Genomic DNA, 17,450 nt, shown 5'->3' on the forward strand with positions numbered 1-17,450 from the left:
TAAAACCAGGAGTTAAGAGCAGGGGGGGGGGGGGATGGATATGGAAGGGTGAATGTGGCTTAGGGAGTCCCGGTGTGGAGAGCTGCGCTATAGACTTACCCCAAGAGGCCTGAGGATAGTAGTGCAGGCTAGGAGAGAGCACCCAGCTATTTTTTTTATCTTATTTTATGTGTATGAGTGTATTGCCTGTATGTATGTAAGTGCACCCATGCCGTGCAATGCCTGCAGAAGTCAGAAGAGGGCATCGGATCCCCTGGGACTGGAGTTACAGACAGTTGTTAGTCACCATGTGGGTGCTGAGAGTCGAACCTGAGTCCTCTGCAAGTGCAGCAAGTGTTTTTAACCATTGAGCCATCTCTCCAGCCCTAGGTTTTTGTTTTGATTTTTTTCTTGATTGGGAATCTCAAACATGCATATATTTTGATCAAGTGACACCCCCCATTTCCTCTCCTCCAATTCATCCCCCATGCCCCCTACAACTATTCCCTCCCAATTTTGTGTGTTTTAACCCACTGAGCCCACTCAGCACTGTCAGTATGTGCACAGGTAGCCTCTCAGGGGCTGAATCCCTGAAGAAAACTGACTCTCTCCCCCCTTTCTCCCAGCAACCATCAGTTTCCAATCGATCCTCAGCTCAGGGTGGGACTTCCTGAGCTCCTCTCCACTCCATGCTGGGATTTTGTTTGGCTTGATCTTATGTAGGTCTTGTGCAGTCATGGCCATTATCAGTTCATATGGGCAACTGTCCTGTTGTGTTCAGAAAACAGTTTTATTATAGTCATCTACAGCCTCTGGCTCACACAATCTTTCTGTCCCTTGCTCTCAAAGACAAGCAGTTTTCTCATAATTTTTAGGGGAGCAAGGAAATTACCATAAGTTTGCACACTAAAAATGTTATTGGACCAAAGGAAGAAAAGTCATCCTGAGAAGGGTATAGAAGGGCCCAGAGCAGTCCACAAGGTATGTGTCAACAGGAACAAAGAAAAACAAGAATTTTGGTGGGGGGGGTGCTGGCGTTAGAACCCAGGGTAGCATGTGCTAATCAAAGACCCTGCTGCTGAGCTATGCTCTGAATGTTAGGAGTGTAGGTCATCCTTATGAGAAAACTCAGAATAAGACCAAAAGTGGAAGTCTTAGATGAGTAAAAGTTGAAGGGCAATGTAAAAGGGATGAATGTGAGGGAGGCTGGGATAGGGAGTTCTTCCTTCACAGCCTAGAACTAAGGGGATTTGTGGAGTGGAGGTAGAAACGAACAGGAAAAGTAAATGGGCAGCCTGTTGTGGTGGTGCACACCTGTAATCTCAGCACTGGGAAGCTGAAGGAGAAAGATGGAGAGTTCAAGGTCAACCTGGGCTCCATGGTGAGTTCTGGGCCAGTCTAAGCTATGTAAGAGACTGCCTCAAAATAAAAAAGAAGAGGAAAGCATGGAAGGAGGAAGGGAACAAAGGAGTTTAGAAGAACATTGGGTTAGTTAATAGGGGAATTCGAGGAACAAGTGAGGGAAGTTTAGGGTGTACAGGGCTAGAAGTTTGCTCCACCATTTGACACTGCAAGATGACATTATCATCTACAAAGTTCATACTCAAGAATCTGCACCTGGGGCTAGAGAGATGGTTCAGCAGTTAAGAGCACTGGCTGCTCTTGCAAAGGGCCAGGTTCGATTCCCAGCATCCACATGGCTAACAAACCTCTGTAACTCCAGCTCCAAGGGATCGGATGCCCTCTTCTGTCCTCTGCCGACACTGCACAACAGGGTTCATTTACATATATGCAGGCATAGCACATAAAATTTTTTAAAAAAATTAAAGAAAAAGGCCTAAAATATTTAAAGACATTCTTCCTATAAGTTACTGGTGCACCAGATTTATCAATATTGGAAATTAATAAGGAGAATGATTGGAAATATCCCCTTTCAAGTAATAAATAACGGTCATTTTGAAACAAATTGCTGTTCCATCCCAAGTCCTCTGTAGGAGCCAGGCGGATGCTGGGACAGGGATTGAGGAGGGGGAAGGGGGTAGAACTGGGGCTCCTGGGCTTGGCGCCAGGCCAAGGAAACTAGAGACTTTCCTGGGCCCTGGGGGAATTGAAAAGTTGCAGACAGGGGTGTCAGGTAATTTCACGCCCTAGAAGACCAGGTTGTCACCCTAAAGTGTGCCGGGGCCTGCAGTCCGGAAAGCCAGGACTGATGTGGCTGGAAAGGGGAACAGACTGGAAAGAACCGCTCTGAGAGGTCGTGGCACTACTGGGATCCCGGGCGTGGGTCGGGGGCTCCCTCGGCGCCCGCCCTGCGGACCAAGCTACACCTGAACCGCGTCTGCGGGGTCGCAGGCCGCAGGGGCCGGAGGAAGCAAATCTGCGGGGGGTAGCACCGGAAGCCGAGGTCTGGCCCGCTGTCTAACCGATCGCGCCGGAAGTCCAAGCTCGCGAGGGCGGTCGCCTTGGCAACAGCCTCTAACTCAGAGCCCAGGTCCCGCCTGACCGAGGGCCTCCTGAGTTGTTTGGGGGTGATTATCAGGCGGGACAAGGACTCGGGAACGGTAGCCAAATTAAAAACCATGGTGGCAGGGCGCCCGCGGATGCGGAGTGACTCCAGGAGCTGATGCCCAAGGCGGAGTTCCGCGCGGTGTCTCGCGCGTGAGAATCGTGAGTGGCCGGTGGGCGGGGCGTGTCTCGGGGCCTGGAGGCTGCGGACGCCACACGCCTGTCCTTATGACGCGCGTTGCCATGGAGACCGGTGGAGCTGCGGGGCCCTTCCTAGTCCACTAAGTTGGCTGCGCCCCCCGGTGGTCCCCCAGCTGGTGACTGCGAGTCCCACGGGGCTGCGTGGAGCGCAGATCGGGCCAAGACCTCTCCGAGGCCCAGAGTTGCCATTCCGCGCCAGGAGAACGCCTTACCGTCGAAACCCGAGCACTGGGCGAGCCGGCGTGCCGGACCGGATCACGATGGCTCTCTCCTGAGGACCCTCGCTTGCAGCTCCGCTTGGCAGGCGCTTCCTGAAAGAGCCCCACCCGAGGTATGTCGCGAGCTGAGGAGCTATTCCAGCCAACTCCCCAGGAAACTCACCAGGCTCACCCCTAGATGTGGCACCTCCCTCCCAAGGACTTTGATCCACGTTTATAACCCAGAATTTAACAAACGCCCCACCGGTATTTGCCGACTTTTCCCACATAGACTGTACCAGAAATACCAACTCTGACAACTTGCTGTGACCCTTTGAACAAACCCATTTCCCTTCTGAGCCTCACTTTCCACCTGGAGTTATTAACTAGACGCAGCTCTTTTTAGGTTCAGGAGGGAAGCAAAAGTGGCTGTTTCGCTGGCTGCAAAGTGCCTGAACAGCCGCCACCAAGTGTCCAGTTCTCCACCCCCACCCCCCACCCAAGCCAAACTTCTTGTGGTAAGTGGGAGTGGTGGGGTTTTGTTTGTTGTTATGAATTGTTTTTATTTATTTGTTTTTGAGATAGAGCCTCACCTAGTAGCCCAGGCTAGCCTGGAGTTCCCCATTGGCTTGCCTTTGCTTCCAGGCCTACTCTACTAGGCCCTCTTCTCTGTCACTGCTTAAGGCCATCTTTGCAACTCTATAACCCACAGCCTGAAACTAATCTCTTGAGTCTTCATTCCCACAATGCTTTGCATTTTAGCTTTCCTAACAGCTACCTGAATGATCTCATTTTATCTTTACATCTCTGTAAGGCGGACACTGTCACTCCTATTGTACAACAGTTTTTAAAGACCTTACTTGGCTTTATTTTCGATTCTAAAATTGCACAACACTTCGTTTTGTAAAAGAGAACTGTTCCAGTGAGCCAAGCAGAGGTTTGTGGCTTTGTGGACAGAAAAGGAAAGAAGAAAGCAGAAACAAAAACATTGGTGCTTCAAAGCTACAGTCCTTGCAAGGCAGGGATAAGGAGAGAGAACAGTACAATAATAACTGGTTAGCATAGGGTTACTTTAGATTACCTTTTATTATAAAAGGATTAAGACAGGAAATGTCACTATGCTAGTTGAAAATGGCCTGTTGCAGAAATTATTTTTATAATCCTGATTTCTCAAAGGTTAAGTAAACAGCTTTGTTTTGTTTCCAAGGAAAAACCTAAATAAACCCTGTAGTTTGTTTCACTTGCTCTGGGGGTTGGAGGAGAGTAATTGAGACATGGTCTCTGTGGTCCAGGCTGTCCTTGAACTTTCTATGTGGCCTAGGCTGGCATTAAACTCTCCATCTTCTTTCTGCCTCAGCTTCCTGAGTGCCAATATCACAGGTGTGTACCACCATGTCCAGTTTTTCACTTGCTCTTAGTTGATTTAAAGATCATTAATTTTGGAAATCACATAACTGGGCAAATACACCACTAGTTTCTCACTACTTTGCTGTAGAGAACACCTCTGACTGTGGGCTTTTGTGTGATTTTTCTTGTTCCCCTTAGGACCTTTACAATAAACCAGGCCCATCTTCTCTTCCTGCATTGAGCATGATGTACTTGACCTTGGGGCCTTGGCAGGCAGACCTGGCCTATGTAGCCTTTGGCCTTCCTTTCAAGCAGCCTAGGATGATACCTTTCCCCCAGCCCGTCTCTGAAACTCTTGAGAAACCCGGATTTCTCAAGAACTCTTCTAGACAAGCTCACAGTTAAAAGATGGAGTCGTGTTGGGGTCATCCACACAGTAGATAGTCATAGAGCACTTGCATGTGGGGACATACTGCATGGCACTGGTGGGGTGATGCAATGACTAAAGATAGACCCATCATGTTCCTGAAGTTCTCAGGTCTCCAAAAGAGACAGATTATCAGTCTTGAGCCAGTGTTAGGAAGGAGAAAATATGGGCCTAAGAAACTTGGAGCAGAGCCTTGATCAAGTGTGGGGGAGGGCTGTGCTGCCAAGAGAGTCCCCTTGAGGAAGTGACCCTCCAGCTTAGGTCTCTGGGCTCCTCAGACTTCTTCAGTCCTCTGCTGAATAGAGCAGATCAGGATCTGATAGGCTTATAAGGAGAGGATGTTCTGGGCAGAGAGAGCAGCAGAGACAAAGGTCCCTGAGGGAAAGGACAGGTGGCCAAAGGAATTGTCATATTAGTTTCATATAGCCAAGGCTCTTCAGGCCAGGGAAAGCTAGTAGGAAGCTGGAGAGATGAGTAGCAACCCAGCCACAAATGGCAGAGCCAAGCAAGGGCTCTGTCTTATCCTGACTGTAAGCAGCAAAAATTTGACTTCTCATTTGTCTGTGCCTGATGGAGACCACCATTTGATCCTAAGATGTGTGATCTGAACCCAAAAGGCCCTGTTTCAATGAGACTAGGAAAGTGTGATCTTTTTTTTTAAGTTTATGTATTTTTGGTTTTTGTTTCAATTCACCGATCCTGAAGTCAAGATCTTCCTACCTCCAACTCCCAAGTGCTGAGATTAGATATATACCCAAAGTATAGTATTTTGTTTTATTTTGTTTTGGGGTTTTTTTGTTTTGTTTTGTTTTTTGTCTTTTTGAGACAGGGTCTTCTTGTAGCTCCAGCTGCCTGAAACTCACTCTGTAAATCAGGCTGGCCTCGGACTCACAGAGGATCCGCCTGCCTCTGCCTCCGAGTGCTGGGATTAAAGGCGTGCACCACCATGCCTGGCTTTGTTTTGTTTTTTGAGATAGAGTCTTCATGTAGACCAGATTGGCCTTGATCTCACAAAGATCCACCTGCCTCTGCCTCCTGGGTGCTTGGATTAAAGGTATGTGCCACCATGACCAGCTGAAGTTCAGTTTTTGCATCTTTGCTCAAGACTAGGAAAGTTGGGGTCAGTGAGATAGCTCAATATGTAAAGGTACCTGCTGCCAAGCCTGATGACTTGAGTTTGATACCCAGGACCCACAGTGTGGAAGGAGAGAACCTACTGCAAGTTGTCCTCTGACCTCCACATGAACACTGTGACATGTGTACATGCATGTGCATATACATAACATATGAACTCAATGGTTTTTGTTTTTTTTTTATCTTTTTGAGACAGAGTCTCCCTGTAGCCCCAGCTGTCCTGGAACTCACTATGTAGACCAGGCTGGCCTTGAACTCACAGAGATCCACCTGCCTCTGTCTCCTGAGTGCTGGGATTAAAGGCGTGCACCACCACACCCAGCCTCAAAAATAAATGTGAAAAGACTAGGAAAGCAAGGGTTTGAGCTTTCTTAGAAGACAGGAGTTCTGCTCTCTCTGGGAGAGTGCCACATTTCTGCTGCAGGCAGCGTGGTGCTGGTGTGGTAAGTCTATCTGAGGCCCTGCTGCCTATGTACTCACACTTGGAGTTACTATGGTGTCCATCCTGTCAGTGTCCAGGAAACTGTCAGCCATTGTCTTCCCCAGACCCTCCTTAGAGGAAAGTCCAGGAGGATGTCTAATGATATCTCTCTATTCAGAGAGCTAGTTCTTGGGAATGAAGGAGGCTCATCTCTCCTTACATATTTTCCCGCATTCCAGGGAACCCCCCCGCCCAATAGTGGATTTGAGCATCAGTCAGAGGCTGTGGAGGGAGACCTTGCAAGTATTTCACCTTAGATCAGCCAGAAGGAAGGAGAGAATTTTGAGATAAGAGAGCTATGTGAGCCTAAGTGGAAAGTTAGGCCAGGGCACAGTTGAGAAATGCAAGTTGATTTACCAGACTAAATGGGGAGGCGGGGTGGAGGGCAGGGGGACTCAAGGGGCCAGGCCCAGGGACTTGGCCTTTGCCCTGTAGGACAGTGCATGTTAGACCACTTGAGAAGCATGCTAAAATGCAGATTTGTGTTCCTCACCTGAAAATCTGACTTGGTGCATATGGAGTGGAGCCTGGGTATCTGAATAATTCATGAGTTCTCTGAGTGCTTCTACAGTGTTGGTCAGAGGATCGCCTTGGCTAATTCCATAGGCTTAGCCATCCATTTCCCAGAATCTGTGTTCTTACCCTCTAAACATCCTCTTACTGGGTGTGGTGACACATGCCTTTAATCCTAGCACTCAAGAGGTAGAAGCAGGTGGATCTGTGACATCTAGGCCAGCCTGGTCTACAAGGCAGAGTTCTAGGCCAGCTGGGGCTATAGGGAGATCCTGTCTCCAAAAAAACCCAGAAAATTAAACATCTTTTCTCTCCCTGCAGTGTTCAGTGGGTACAGTCTAGCAGAAAGATGCAAGCTTTACACATCACCAACTGCTGACCTGTCACCTTGATGACAGCACCTCGGGGTGCCTTCCCAGCTCAGTTCCGGCAGCCTTCAATCAGCGGCCTCTCACAGATCACCAAAAGCCTGTTTATCAGCAGTGGTGTGGCGGCCAACAACAAACTCCTGCTGTCCAGCAACCAGATCACCACGGTCATTAATGTATCGGTTGAGGTGGTAAACACCTTCTATGAGGATATCCAGTACATGCAGGTGCCTGTGACTGATGCACCTGTCTCACGTCTCTGTGACTTCTTTGACCCTATTGCTGACCAGATTCATTTGGTGGAGATGAAGCAGGGCCGCACGCTGCTGCACTGTGCTGCTGGCATGAGCCGCTCAGCTGCCCTCTGCCTCGCCTACCTCATGAAGTACCATGCCATGTCCCTGCTAGATGCTCACACATGGACCAAGTCATGCCGGCCTATCATCCGGCCTAACAGTGGCTTTTGGGAGCAGCTCATCCACTACGAGTTCCAGCTGTTTGGAAAGAATACAGTGCACATGGTGAACTCCCCCATGGGACTGATCCCTGACATCTATGAGAAGGAAGTCCGTTTGATGGTTCCTCTGTAAGCCACCTCACCAGCTCCTGTGTTGGGGTCAGCTATACAGATGTCATTAACCTTATGCCAAGATCTAAACATGAACATTCTTCTTGTGTTGATACAGGAGCATACCAGATGATGCTTTTTATAAGGGCAAGAAAAGAGGATTGCTATAATTTTTAACCCTGTAATCCAGCCAAGTTTGGTGGTACATGCCTGTAATCTCAGAAGACTAAAGCAGAAGGATCACAGGGTGAATTTGAGACCAGCCTGGGCTACATAGAGAGACTGTCTCAAAAAAACCAAACCAAAAAGTCACTACTTTGTAATCTGTATCTTTAGAGATTAAAGTCACTAATTGTTTTTTTTAAATATTTTATTATTTTTATTTTATGTGTATGAGTGTATTGCCTGAATGTATGTGAGTGCATTCATGTCATGCAATGCTGTGGAGGTCAGAAGAGGGCTTTAGATTCCCCTGGAACCGGAGTTAAGTTCGTAGCCACCATGTGGGTGCTGGGAATTGAACCCGGGTCCTCTGCAAGAGCAGTCAGTGCTCTTAACTGCTGAGCCATCTCTCCAGCCCCTAAAGTTACTAACTGTAACATGATGGAGGTAAGTGGCAAGCCATGGGCTGCTGTCTAGAGGGTAGGGGAGGCAGGTGGTTTCCAGGCCAAAGAGAACAGTGCCCAATGCATATGGCAGGCTTGGAATCCTGTAGCCCTCCCCTAGGTGACCAACCTAGAGATAAATCTGCCACAATCCCACCTCATTCCTTCAAACACAGAGCCTTAAGCATCCTGGTGTTTCTTTTCTATTCTTTTCATTTTTTTTGAGACAGGGTCTCTCTGTAGCCCCGGCCGGCCTGGAACTCACTACTCACTGTGTAGATCAGGCTGGCCTTGAACTCACAGAAATATGCCTGCCTCTGCCTACCAAGTGCTGGGACTAAAGGTGTGCGCCACCATGCCCACCACATCCTGGCGTTTTCAAGTTTCTCACAGTAAGTGCCAACCTATTAGGCAAGTGACCTTCAAGCAGTGCTCCAGGGATCCCCCCTGCTTCCACCTTCACCATACTGGCCCAACTCTGGTTTTCTAGATCACACTTACACAGAAAACAGTGAGTGGTAAAGGTTGAAGTGGTCATGGATTTTGCAATCATCACCATAAAGACAATTCTATCTGAATGCAGCCCTTTATTGTTTATAAACTGTTCTCAGAAGTCACTCTGGTGGGGGGAGAAAAAAAGACTTAAATCCTTCCTCAGAAGAGGCCTAGTCTTAGAAGCCTTTCCAGAGTTCCCACCATGTTTAATCCAGAGGCAACATAGGGATCCTGATACAAGTACACGGGTCCAGCTTTCCCCAAAAGGCCTTGTTCGAATCACTGACCATGAGATCCAGTGTCCCTGTCTGACTGATTGTCAGGATACATGGGTACATATGTCAGAAGGACAAGTGAGTTGGCTTCAGTAGGCCCTGAAATTCAGGGTTACTCAGAACCTCTTGTTGCCAGGCTCTGCCTCAAAACAGGCTTTGTATGTTCATGTAGCCAAGGCTATGTAGTCAAGGATGACCTTGACGTCCAGATCCTCCTACCTTCAGAGTGCTGGGATTATAGGTGTGTGCTACCATGCCCAGCCAAAATGTGCTGTTCTAATCTAGACCCTTTGGGGCAGTTTATGAGGCAAACAAAAGCCAAACTGCCCTGCTTGATGGCTTGATGCAGAGCTGTGCCTCCAGAACCAGTAGATACCACAGACCCTGCAAAACTGCCCATACCTACTTTCACAAAGGTGGTGCCCAGGGGTTTGGTATAAGGAAGTCAGGAGAGAAGGAAGAGAATCACTGTTCTAGACTAATCTCATCCTACAGAAAGAAGAACAGCGGGCTGGAGAGATGGCTCAGCGGTTAAGAACATTGATTGTTCTTGCAGAAGACCCGGGTTTGAATTCCAGCACCCACATGGCAGCTAACAACTGTCTGTAACTCCAGTCCCAGGGGATCCGACAGCCTCTTCTGACTGCCACCAGCATTTCACGGCATGGGTGCACTTACCTACTTGCAGGTAATACACACATACACATAAAAAATAAATAAAAAGAACAGGCTCATGGGTACAGCAGCCTGGGTGTGGCAGAGCCCCCACAATGCAACTTGCCTAGTGGAAACCCAGATAGAAAATTTCTTTTTTATGTATATTTTGTTTATTATTATTTGTGTGTATGTAGTGTGAGTGTGTGTGTGCATGTGTGTGTGTGTGTGTGTGTGTGTGTTACTTGCATGTAAGTGCACCTGTGTTATGCAATGCCTCTGGAGGTCAGAAGAGGGCGCTGGCTTGTTAGCCATACAGGTGCTGGGAATCGAAACCAGGTCCTTTGCAAGAACAGCCAGTGCTCTTAACTGTCTCTGCTGCCCGAAAAATTCTTTTAAGACATTTTTTAGAAGAACTTTATTTGGATCTTTTGGTTGCTGAGCATGGTGGCACACACCTTTAATCCCAGCACTCAAGAGGCAGAGGCAGGCAGATCTCTCTGAGATCAAGGTCAGCCTGGTCTACATAGCAAGTTCCAGGCCAGCTGGGGCTACAGGGAGACCCTGTCTCAAGAAGACCAAAAAAGAAAAGCAAAAACAAAAACTATAGATTAACATATAAAATTAACTTTCTGGAATCACAGTTCTTTAAGTTATCCCACCCCTCAACTAGGGGTCAAATCTAAGCCCTCATACATGCTAGGCAAGCACTCTACCGCTGAGCTACATCTCCAGTCCAGTTCTTTGAGGGGTTTTGTTGTTATTTTTATTTTTATTTTTGAGATGGGTCTCCCTGTAGCCCCACACTGGCCTGGAGCTCACCATGTAGACAGTGTTGGCATTGATCTCACAGAGATCTACATGCCTCTGCCTCCCAAGTGCTGGGATTAAAGGCGTGTTCTTTGATAACACTTGTATATATTCACTGTCAGATTAGGACACAGAGCAGATCTGTCACCTAAAAGGTCCTGCTGTGCTTTTTGTAGTCAGATCCCAACTCCAGCCTCAGCTAAACACTTGTGTGTTGTCTATCCCTATGGGTTTGCCTTTTCCCGAGTACCACATTCAGAATAGAACCTGGAGACTACCTCCTTTTTTTTTTTCGCCCCCTAGTTGGGCTAGTATTCCCTTTGTAGACAAGGATGGCCTTGAACTCACAGAAATCCACTTGCTTCTGGAGTACTGGGATCAAAGGTGTGTGCCGCCACACCTGGCCCAAGGTGGCCTTTCACTCAGCCTCAAGTCTTTGTTTTATGGTATTTTGTATGGTCTAATCACAGCTTGTTTTATATTTACCCATTGAAGAATATTTGAGTTCTTGTCAGTTTTAGGTGATTATAAATAAAGTTAAACCTATAAACATTTGTGTATCAGTTACTAGGTGAATGTGGGTTTTTGTTTATTTCTTTGGGTATATACCACAGAGTGGGCTACTGGTCATACAATAATGGTGTGTGTGATTGATTTTCTTTGAAAACTTACAGAGTGGCCATCCTACAGTCTCCAGAATTGTATGAAAACTATAGAGTTTCTCTATGTGTGCCAATATTTAATACTGCTCATATTTTTATTCTAGCCATTCAGGTAGGCATGTAATCAGCTGTTTATGATTTTTTTTTTTGGTCTTTTTGAGACAGGGTCTCTCTGTAGCCCCAGCTGTCCCAGAACTCACTATGTAGACCAGGCTGGCCTTGAACTCACAGAGATCAGCCTGCCTCTGCCTCCCGAGTGCTAGGATTAAAGGCGTGCGCCACCACGCCCAACTGTTTATGATTTTTAAATGTTCTTATTTTTGTTTTTGTGTTTTTTTGGTCTTTTTGAGACAGGGTCTCCCTGTAGTCACAGCTGGCCTGGATTCACTACGGAGACCAGGCTGGCCTTGAACTCACAGAGATCTGCCTGCCTCTACCTCCCAAAGTGCTGGGATTAATGCCCACCTGGCTGATTTTAAAATGTTTTTATTTGACAATTTCATATACATGTATAATGCATTTTAATCATATTCATGCCTCATCACGCTCTCTTCCCCCTTCCCACTCCTTCTGAACCTCTTCTTCCCAGCAAGTCTCTCTCCTGTTTTTATGCCTTTTTTATGGTAATATGAGGAATGTCCATACTTTTTATTAATTTTTTAATCAGCATACAGCTAATTAGTTTTATGATGGCATCTTCATACCATGCCCCTACACATCTCATTTGTTCCCTCCCCCTCCACATCTATTCTTATTCTTATTTTTGTTTGTTTATTTGAGACAGGGTCTCCTTGTAGCCTCAGCTGGCCTGGAACTGCTACGTAGACCAGGCTGGCCTCGATCTCAGAGTTCTGCCTGCCTCTGCCTCCCAAGTGCTGGGATTAAAGGCATGCGCCACCATGCCCAGCTTGTATTTTTTTATTTTTTAAATATTTTTCTTTGAAAATCTCATACATTTGTAGCATGTATTTTGCTCATATCCATCCACCACTAGCTCTCTCCAACTCCCCCTAGTGCCGTTCACTTCATCTCCCTCCCAAAGTCATGTTCTCTTTTTTTGTTGTTATTATTAATAACACCAAATCCAATTAGTGCCACCCATATGCACATGGGTGTGAAGCCATCCACAAGAGTGTGAGCAGCCTACCAGCAGCCATGTCCCCAAGGAGAGTGACTATCCCTCAGGAGCCATCAACTGCCAACAATTCTTCCACCAGAGGTGGGGCCTCAGGAGCCCCTCAGCTATGCTGGAAGTTTGACTGGATCTTGTGCAGATATCCCGCAGGTACTGTGAGTTGGTATGGGTGGTATGGGTAACAGCCATGTAATGTCCAGCAGCCAGCAGTTCACAGCTCCCCTCCCCACCCTCCAGCTCTCAATCTTTCTGCTCTCTCTTCTGAGATGTTCTTGAGCCTTGGATGGAGAGAGAGAGAGAGAGAGAGAGAGAGAGAGAGAGAGAGAGAGAGAAGATTTTTTTTAAAACTTTTAAAATATTTTATTTCTATTTTATGTATATGAGTGTATTGCCTACATGTAAGTGCACCCATGTCATGCAATGCCACGGACGTCAGAAGAGGGTTTCGGATTCCACTGGAACTGAAGTTAAGGATGGTTTATAGCCGCCATGTGGGTGCTGGGAATCGAACCTGGGTCCTATGCAAGAGTAGTCAGTGCTCTTAAACGCTGAGCCATCTCTCCAGTCCCCGACAGAAATTTTTTTAATTTAAAGATAAATAGGCTAGGTATAGTGGTCCAGGCTTTTAATCTCAGTTTAAATAAATAATAAGGAATGGCTCAGCAGTTAAGATCATGAACTCTTCCAGAGAGCCCTAGCTCACTTCACAGAACCCGTGTCTCACAACTGCCTGTAACTCCAGCTCCAGGGGATCAGATGCCCTCTTTTCTCCTCCTTGGACACTGCACACACACACACACACACACACACACACACACACACACAATTTTTAAAACAAAGAATAAAATAAAAAGCTTACTGCTCATTTCACTTACTCTGTAGGGTGTGCGTGCGTGCGTGCATGTGAGTTGAAACGAGGTCTCTATGTAGCCCAGGCTGGTTGGAACTCCTGGCAATCCTCCAGCCTCCAGAGTGCCACCATGCTCTGCTTCAAGTTTGGGTTCTTTGCAAGACAGGCGCAGAGAGAGGGGACGCTAGAAAAGGAACTGATCTGCTAGCATCACATTGGGTTACTTCAGCTTGCTTTTTTGTGAGGCTTAAAGGATTAAAGCCCAGGCAACCCCACTGTCATGCCAATTAAAATTGCCTGTTTGGGAATTTTGGCTGTTGTTTCTTCCTCCCCTGATTTCTAATTAAGATAATAGTTTCAGTTTGGGGCAGTGGAAATTTAGCATGGGGAATTCCATTTTTATTTTTAACCTGGCGTATTGAGACCTAGTGCAGGTGCTAAATTCAAAATAATAGAGTTCCAGAATTTTTAAAATATTTTATGTGTATGAGTGCATTACCTGCATGTATATAAGTGCACCCATGTCATGCAATGCCTGCAGAGGTTAGAAGAGGGCCATCACATCCTCTGGAACTAAAGTTACAGAAAGTTTTAGCTGCCATGTGAGTGCTGGAAATCCAACCCAGATCCTCTGCAAGAGCCGCTAGTGCTCTTAATCACTGAGCTATCAAATCCTTGGGCTCTAATCACTGAGCCCAAGAATTTTATTTATTTATTTATTTATTATTTATTTATTTAGTGTGTGTGTGTGTGTGTGTGTGTGTGTGTATGAGTGTTTTGCCTGCATGTAAGTGCACCATGGTGTGCACTGCCTAAGGAAGTCAGAAGTGGGTGTCAATTCCCTGGAACTGGAATTATGGATGGTGGATAGCTGCCATGTAAGTGCTAGGAAAGCAGCCAGTGCTCTTTGCTGAACCATCTCTCCAGTGAATTTTTGAACAATTCAAGCAATTTGCTTTAATTACATTTATTTACTTATTTATTTACTTGTGTATGTGTATAGAGATGCCATAGAGGTCAGAGAACAGCTTGCTGGAGTCAGTTCTCTCCTTCCACCATGTGGGTCCAGGAATCAAACTCAAGTTGTCAAGCTTGGCACCTAGTTCCTGTACCTGCTGGGCTATGTCACCAGCCCCCAGAATCTTTAAATAGTTCATTACTCCACTCTGCCCCCAGCTCTAGCCCCACTGTCATCTGCACACACACACTCCCAGCCTTCTGGCTCAACCCTACCAGTGTTTCCACCACATAGGTTCAAACTACACTGAAGGTCTATTTCTCAAGAAATGTTCACTGAAGTAGACCAGCCAGATGGCTCAGCAGGTAAAAAACACTTGCAAGCCTGGCAATCTGAGTGTGATCCCCGGAACCCACATCTCAGTTGACTGCCCCTGTTAAGCATCTGTGTTCAGGAAACAATTACAACTGATCAGGCAGTACAATGACCAAGTTTCTACATCCCAAGATCATTTCAGAACAGAGAATAGAGCAAGAAGAGTCCTTTGTTTGGTTTTGTTATTGTTTGTCTTTTATTTTACGATGTAGGATCTCACATAGCCCAGACTGGCCTCAAAATCACTAATGTAGCTGAAGATGACTAAACTGCTTAGATTCCTATCTCTGCCTCCTGAGTGCTGGGATTCCAGGCTTAAGCTACCATGGAGCCTAGAGGATCGAACCTAGTATTTTGTGCATGCTAGGCAAACATTCTATCAACGGTGTCAAATCCCCCAACCCCAAGAATCATTGTAGAGCTGGTGGTATAGCTCAGTGGTAGAGCACTTGCTTAACATGCACAAGACCCTTGGGTTCAATCCCTAACACCGGAGTCCTTGTTTGCACCAGCCTTCTAGAATGACAACCCAAGGGTACCAGAGCAGGGTAGAAGGGGTACACTGGCAGCTGGGACTGAGACAAGGCTTTGTCTTATGGGGAGCGGCCTGAGACAAAGCCCAGAGATAAGATGGCGCCGATATCCGGCCTTGAGAGAAGTAAACAAGTTAACAGAGTCTGCGCTGGAATTCCCCTGGTCTCGGACCAGAGGCGTCCTAATCAGGTGATCCAATCACCTTCTGCCACGTACTAGGCGAGAACAATACCCTATATAAGCAGCTACGAGCTTTGGGTCGTCGTCGGTCTTTGGTTCTCCCTTGAGCTTGTTGCACTGCCTGTCGAGATGCAATAAAGCCTTCCTGCAGAAGAATCCTGACCGTGTCGTCGTTCTTCCTCGACCTTCACTGCTGGCGGGGTGGTCGCTGGAGGGCGCGCGACAGCTGGTGCCGAAACCCGGGATACATCGGACACCGCCAGAGACCCCCAGGAGACTGGGAGGATTCAGAACTGCAGGGATCCGCGTCGGAGAGGTATGTCTTTTCTTGAATCTGGGTTGCTCTCTTTGGGACTTAGTGCATTTTGGGCCGGAGCAGTAGAAGGGACCCTGATAGCGGTCGGGGCCACTGTCCTGTTACTGTTGATTTTGTTCTGCTTCCACAAATATCACTGCTGAGCTCGGATAAATCCGGCGTAGATAAGTCGGTGGAGCTTGCAGTTGAAAGCGGTTTCGCTTTCGTTTTCTAATCTGCTTCCATAAAAGCCACTGCTGAGCCTGAACAAGTCCGGGGTAGATAACTCGGCACGGCTCGCGATTGACGGTGATTTTACTTTCACTTTTCTCCGTAAGTCGGATGTAGATAAACCGCTGGGGACAGAAACACAGTGTCGCCTGTCAGTCAAAGGTAGATAACTTGCATGGTGACTAAGCACCTTGTTCTGGATTTTGGAACACTTCTCATCTTTTCGTTCGAGGTTTTGGTCTTTCAGGGGATAATTGTCACCGTTGCCTTCATAATATTTTACTGGGATCATGGGGTCGACTCAGTCCCTGGAGACGGCTCTTCAGCAGGTCCTGAAACGGCGTGATATTAAAATCGCGCCCCGAACCCTGAAAAATTTCATTCGGGAGGTGGATCGGGTTGCTCCTTGGTATACCTGCTCCGGCTCTTTAACCTTGGCATCATGGAATAAGTTGGGAAGGGATTTAGATTTAAGACAAGAACAAGATGACCTTAGGTTGGGGACCAAAGCGATTTGGAAGCTTATTAAAAACTGCTTACAGGACAAGGATTGTAAGTACATGATTAAGGAGGGGCAGCGTTCCCTTGAGAGTTTACAGGAAGGACTATCAGAAACCGAGCGGGGAGACAGGGTTGGCGCCAGGAGGAAGATAATTCCTACAGCCCCTGAGGCTGGATTTCCCGAGAAGGGAGGAGAGAGAGAAGAGGAGAGTAACAGAGACCCCCCCTATAACCCAGATATAGGGGAGGGACAAAGATTGTACCCTTTTCAAATGCGTCATGCTTTTGGAAAGTGTCTTGATTCGGACTGTGAAAAATACCCCCTGGAGTCCGAGGAAAGTTCTAGTGAGGAGGAAGAGGCAATGAATGCCACTCCGCATAGAGGAAAAACAGAAAAGGGAACTAAATTCCTTTCGGCCATGGGCAGGGCCAGACATCCGGCGGGATGTTCCTTGCTGCCCCCAGGATTAACAAGGAAACTTACTAGAGCTTTTCCTGTTTTTGAAGTTATGAATGATCAACAGGAAGTGAATAGAGTTTATGCCCCGGTGGAGTACAGCCAGATAAAAGAGCTGGCAGAAGCGGTGAGAAAATATGGGACCACCGCCAATTTCACTTTAGCACAACTAGATAGGTTGGCAAAAGATGCCATGACGCCCTCAGATTGGCAAATGATCGCAAAGGCTACTCTTCCCAATATGGGACAATATTTGGAATGGAAAGCTCTATGGCATGAGGCTTCCCAAGAGCAGGCTAGGCTTAATGCCTCGGCCATTACCCCTGAGCAGAGGGCTTGGACCTTCGAAATGCTTACTGGACAAGGAGATCAGGCTAATAATCAAAATAATCTGCCTTGGGGCATATATGCCCAGGTCTCCAGGTTGGCCATCAAGGCCTGGAAACTCCTGTCTAGAAAGGGAGGGGCAGACAATCAATTGACTAAGATTATACAGAGGATGGATGAGCCATTCTCAGAGTTTGTGGCCAGGCTGACGGAAGCAGCCACACGCATTTTTGGAGACTCTGAGCAGATTAACCCTCTGATAGAGCAGTTGATTTTTGAGCAGGCCAATCAAGCATGCCGCGCAGCTATTGCTTCGCGACGGGCTAAAGGGTTGTCAGACTGGATTAAGATTTGTAGGGATGTAGGTGGTCCTCTCACAAACGAAG

The 17,450-nt window shown here is 47.1% G+C and overlaps 2 protein-coding genes across 3 annotated transcripts in view; one reads left to right on the forward strand and one right to left on the reverse strand.

Annotated features, from left to right (window-relative positions):
- The window catches only part of CUNH5orf52 (chromosome unknown C5orf52 homolog), a 21,663-nt gene extending 19,069 nt beyond the window's left edge, over positions 1-2,594 (reverse strand). The window contains exon 1 of the mRNA XM_029567313.1: positions 2,247-2,594. Within this exon, the coding sequence (XP_029423173.1) occupies positions 2,247-2,560 (314 nt within the window). The 5' untranslated portion in view covers positions 2,561-2,594. The remainder of the gene's footprint in view (positions 1-2,246) is intronic.
- Dusp18 (dual specificity phosphatase 18) lies at positions 2,577-8,090 on the forward strand. Of its 2 annotated transcripts, XM_008841044.3 has the most exons (3): positions 2,577-3,016; positions 3,289-3,400; positions 7,106-8,090. In XM_008841044.3, exon 3 carries the CDS (start codon positions 7,176-7,178, stop codon positions 7,740-7,742), a length of 567 nt encoding a protein of 188 aa, XP_008839266.1. In that variant the 5' UTR covers positions 2,577-3,016; positions 3,289-3,400; positions 7,106-7,175; the 3' UTR covers positions 7,743-8,090. The 2 variants fall into 2 exon arrangements, with proteins under 2 accessions (XP_008839266.1, XP_008839265.1); XM_008841043.3 differs by lacking the exon at positions 3,289-3,400.
- Positions 8,091-17,450: the final 9,360 nt, after the last annotated feature.

The sequence above is a fragment of the Nannospalax galili genome, unplaced genomic scaffold, assembly GCF_000622305.1.
Source record: "Nannospalax galili isolate Female #2095 unplaced genomic scaffold, S.galili_v1.0 scaffold259, whole genome shotgun sequence".
Lineage (NCBI taxonomy): Eukaryota > Metazoa > Chordata > Mammalia > Rodentia > Spalacidae > Nannospalax > Nannospalax galili.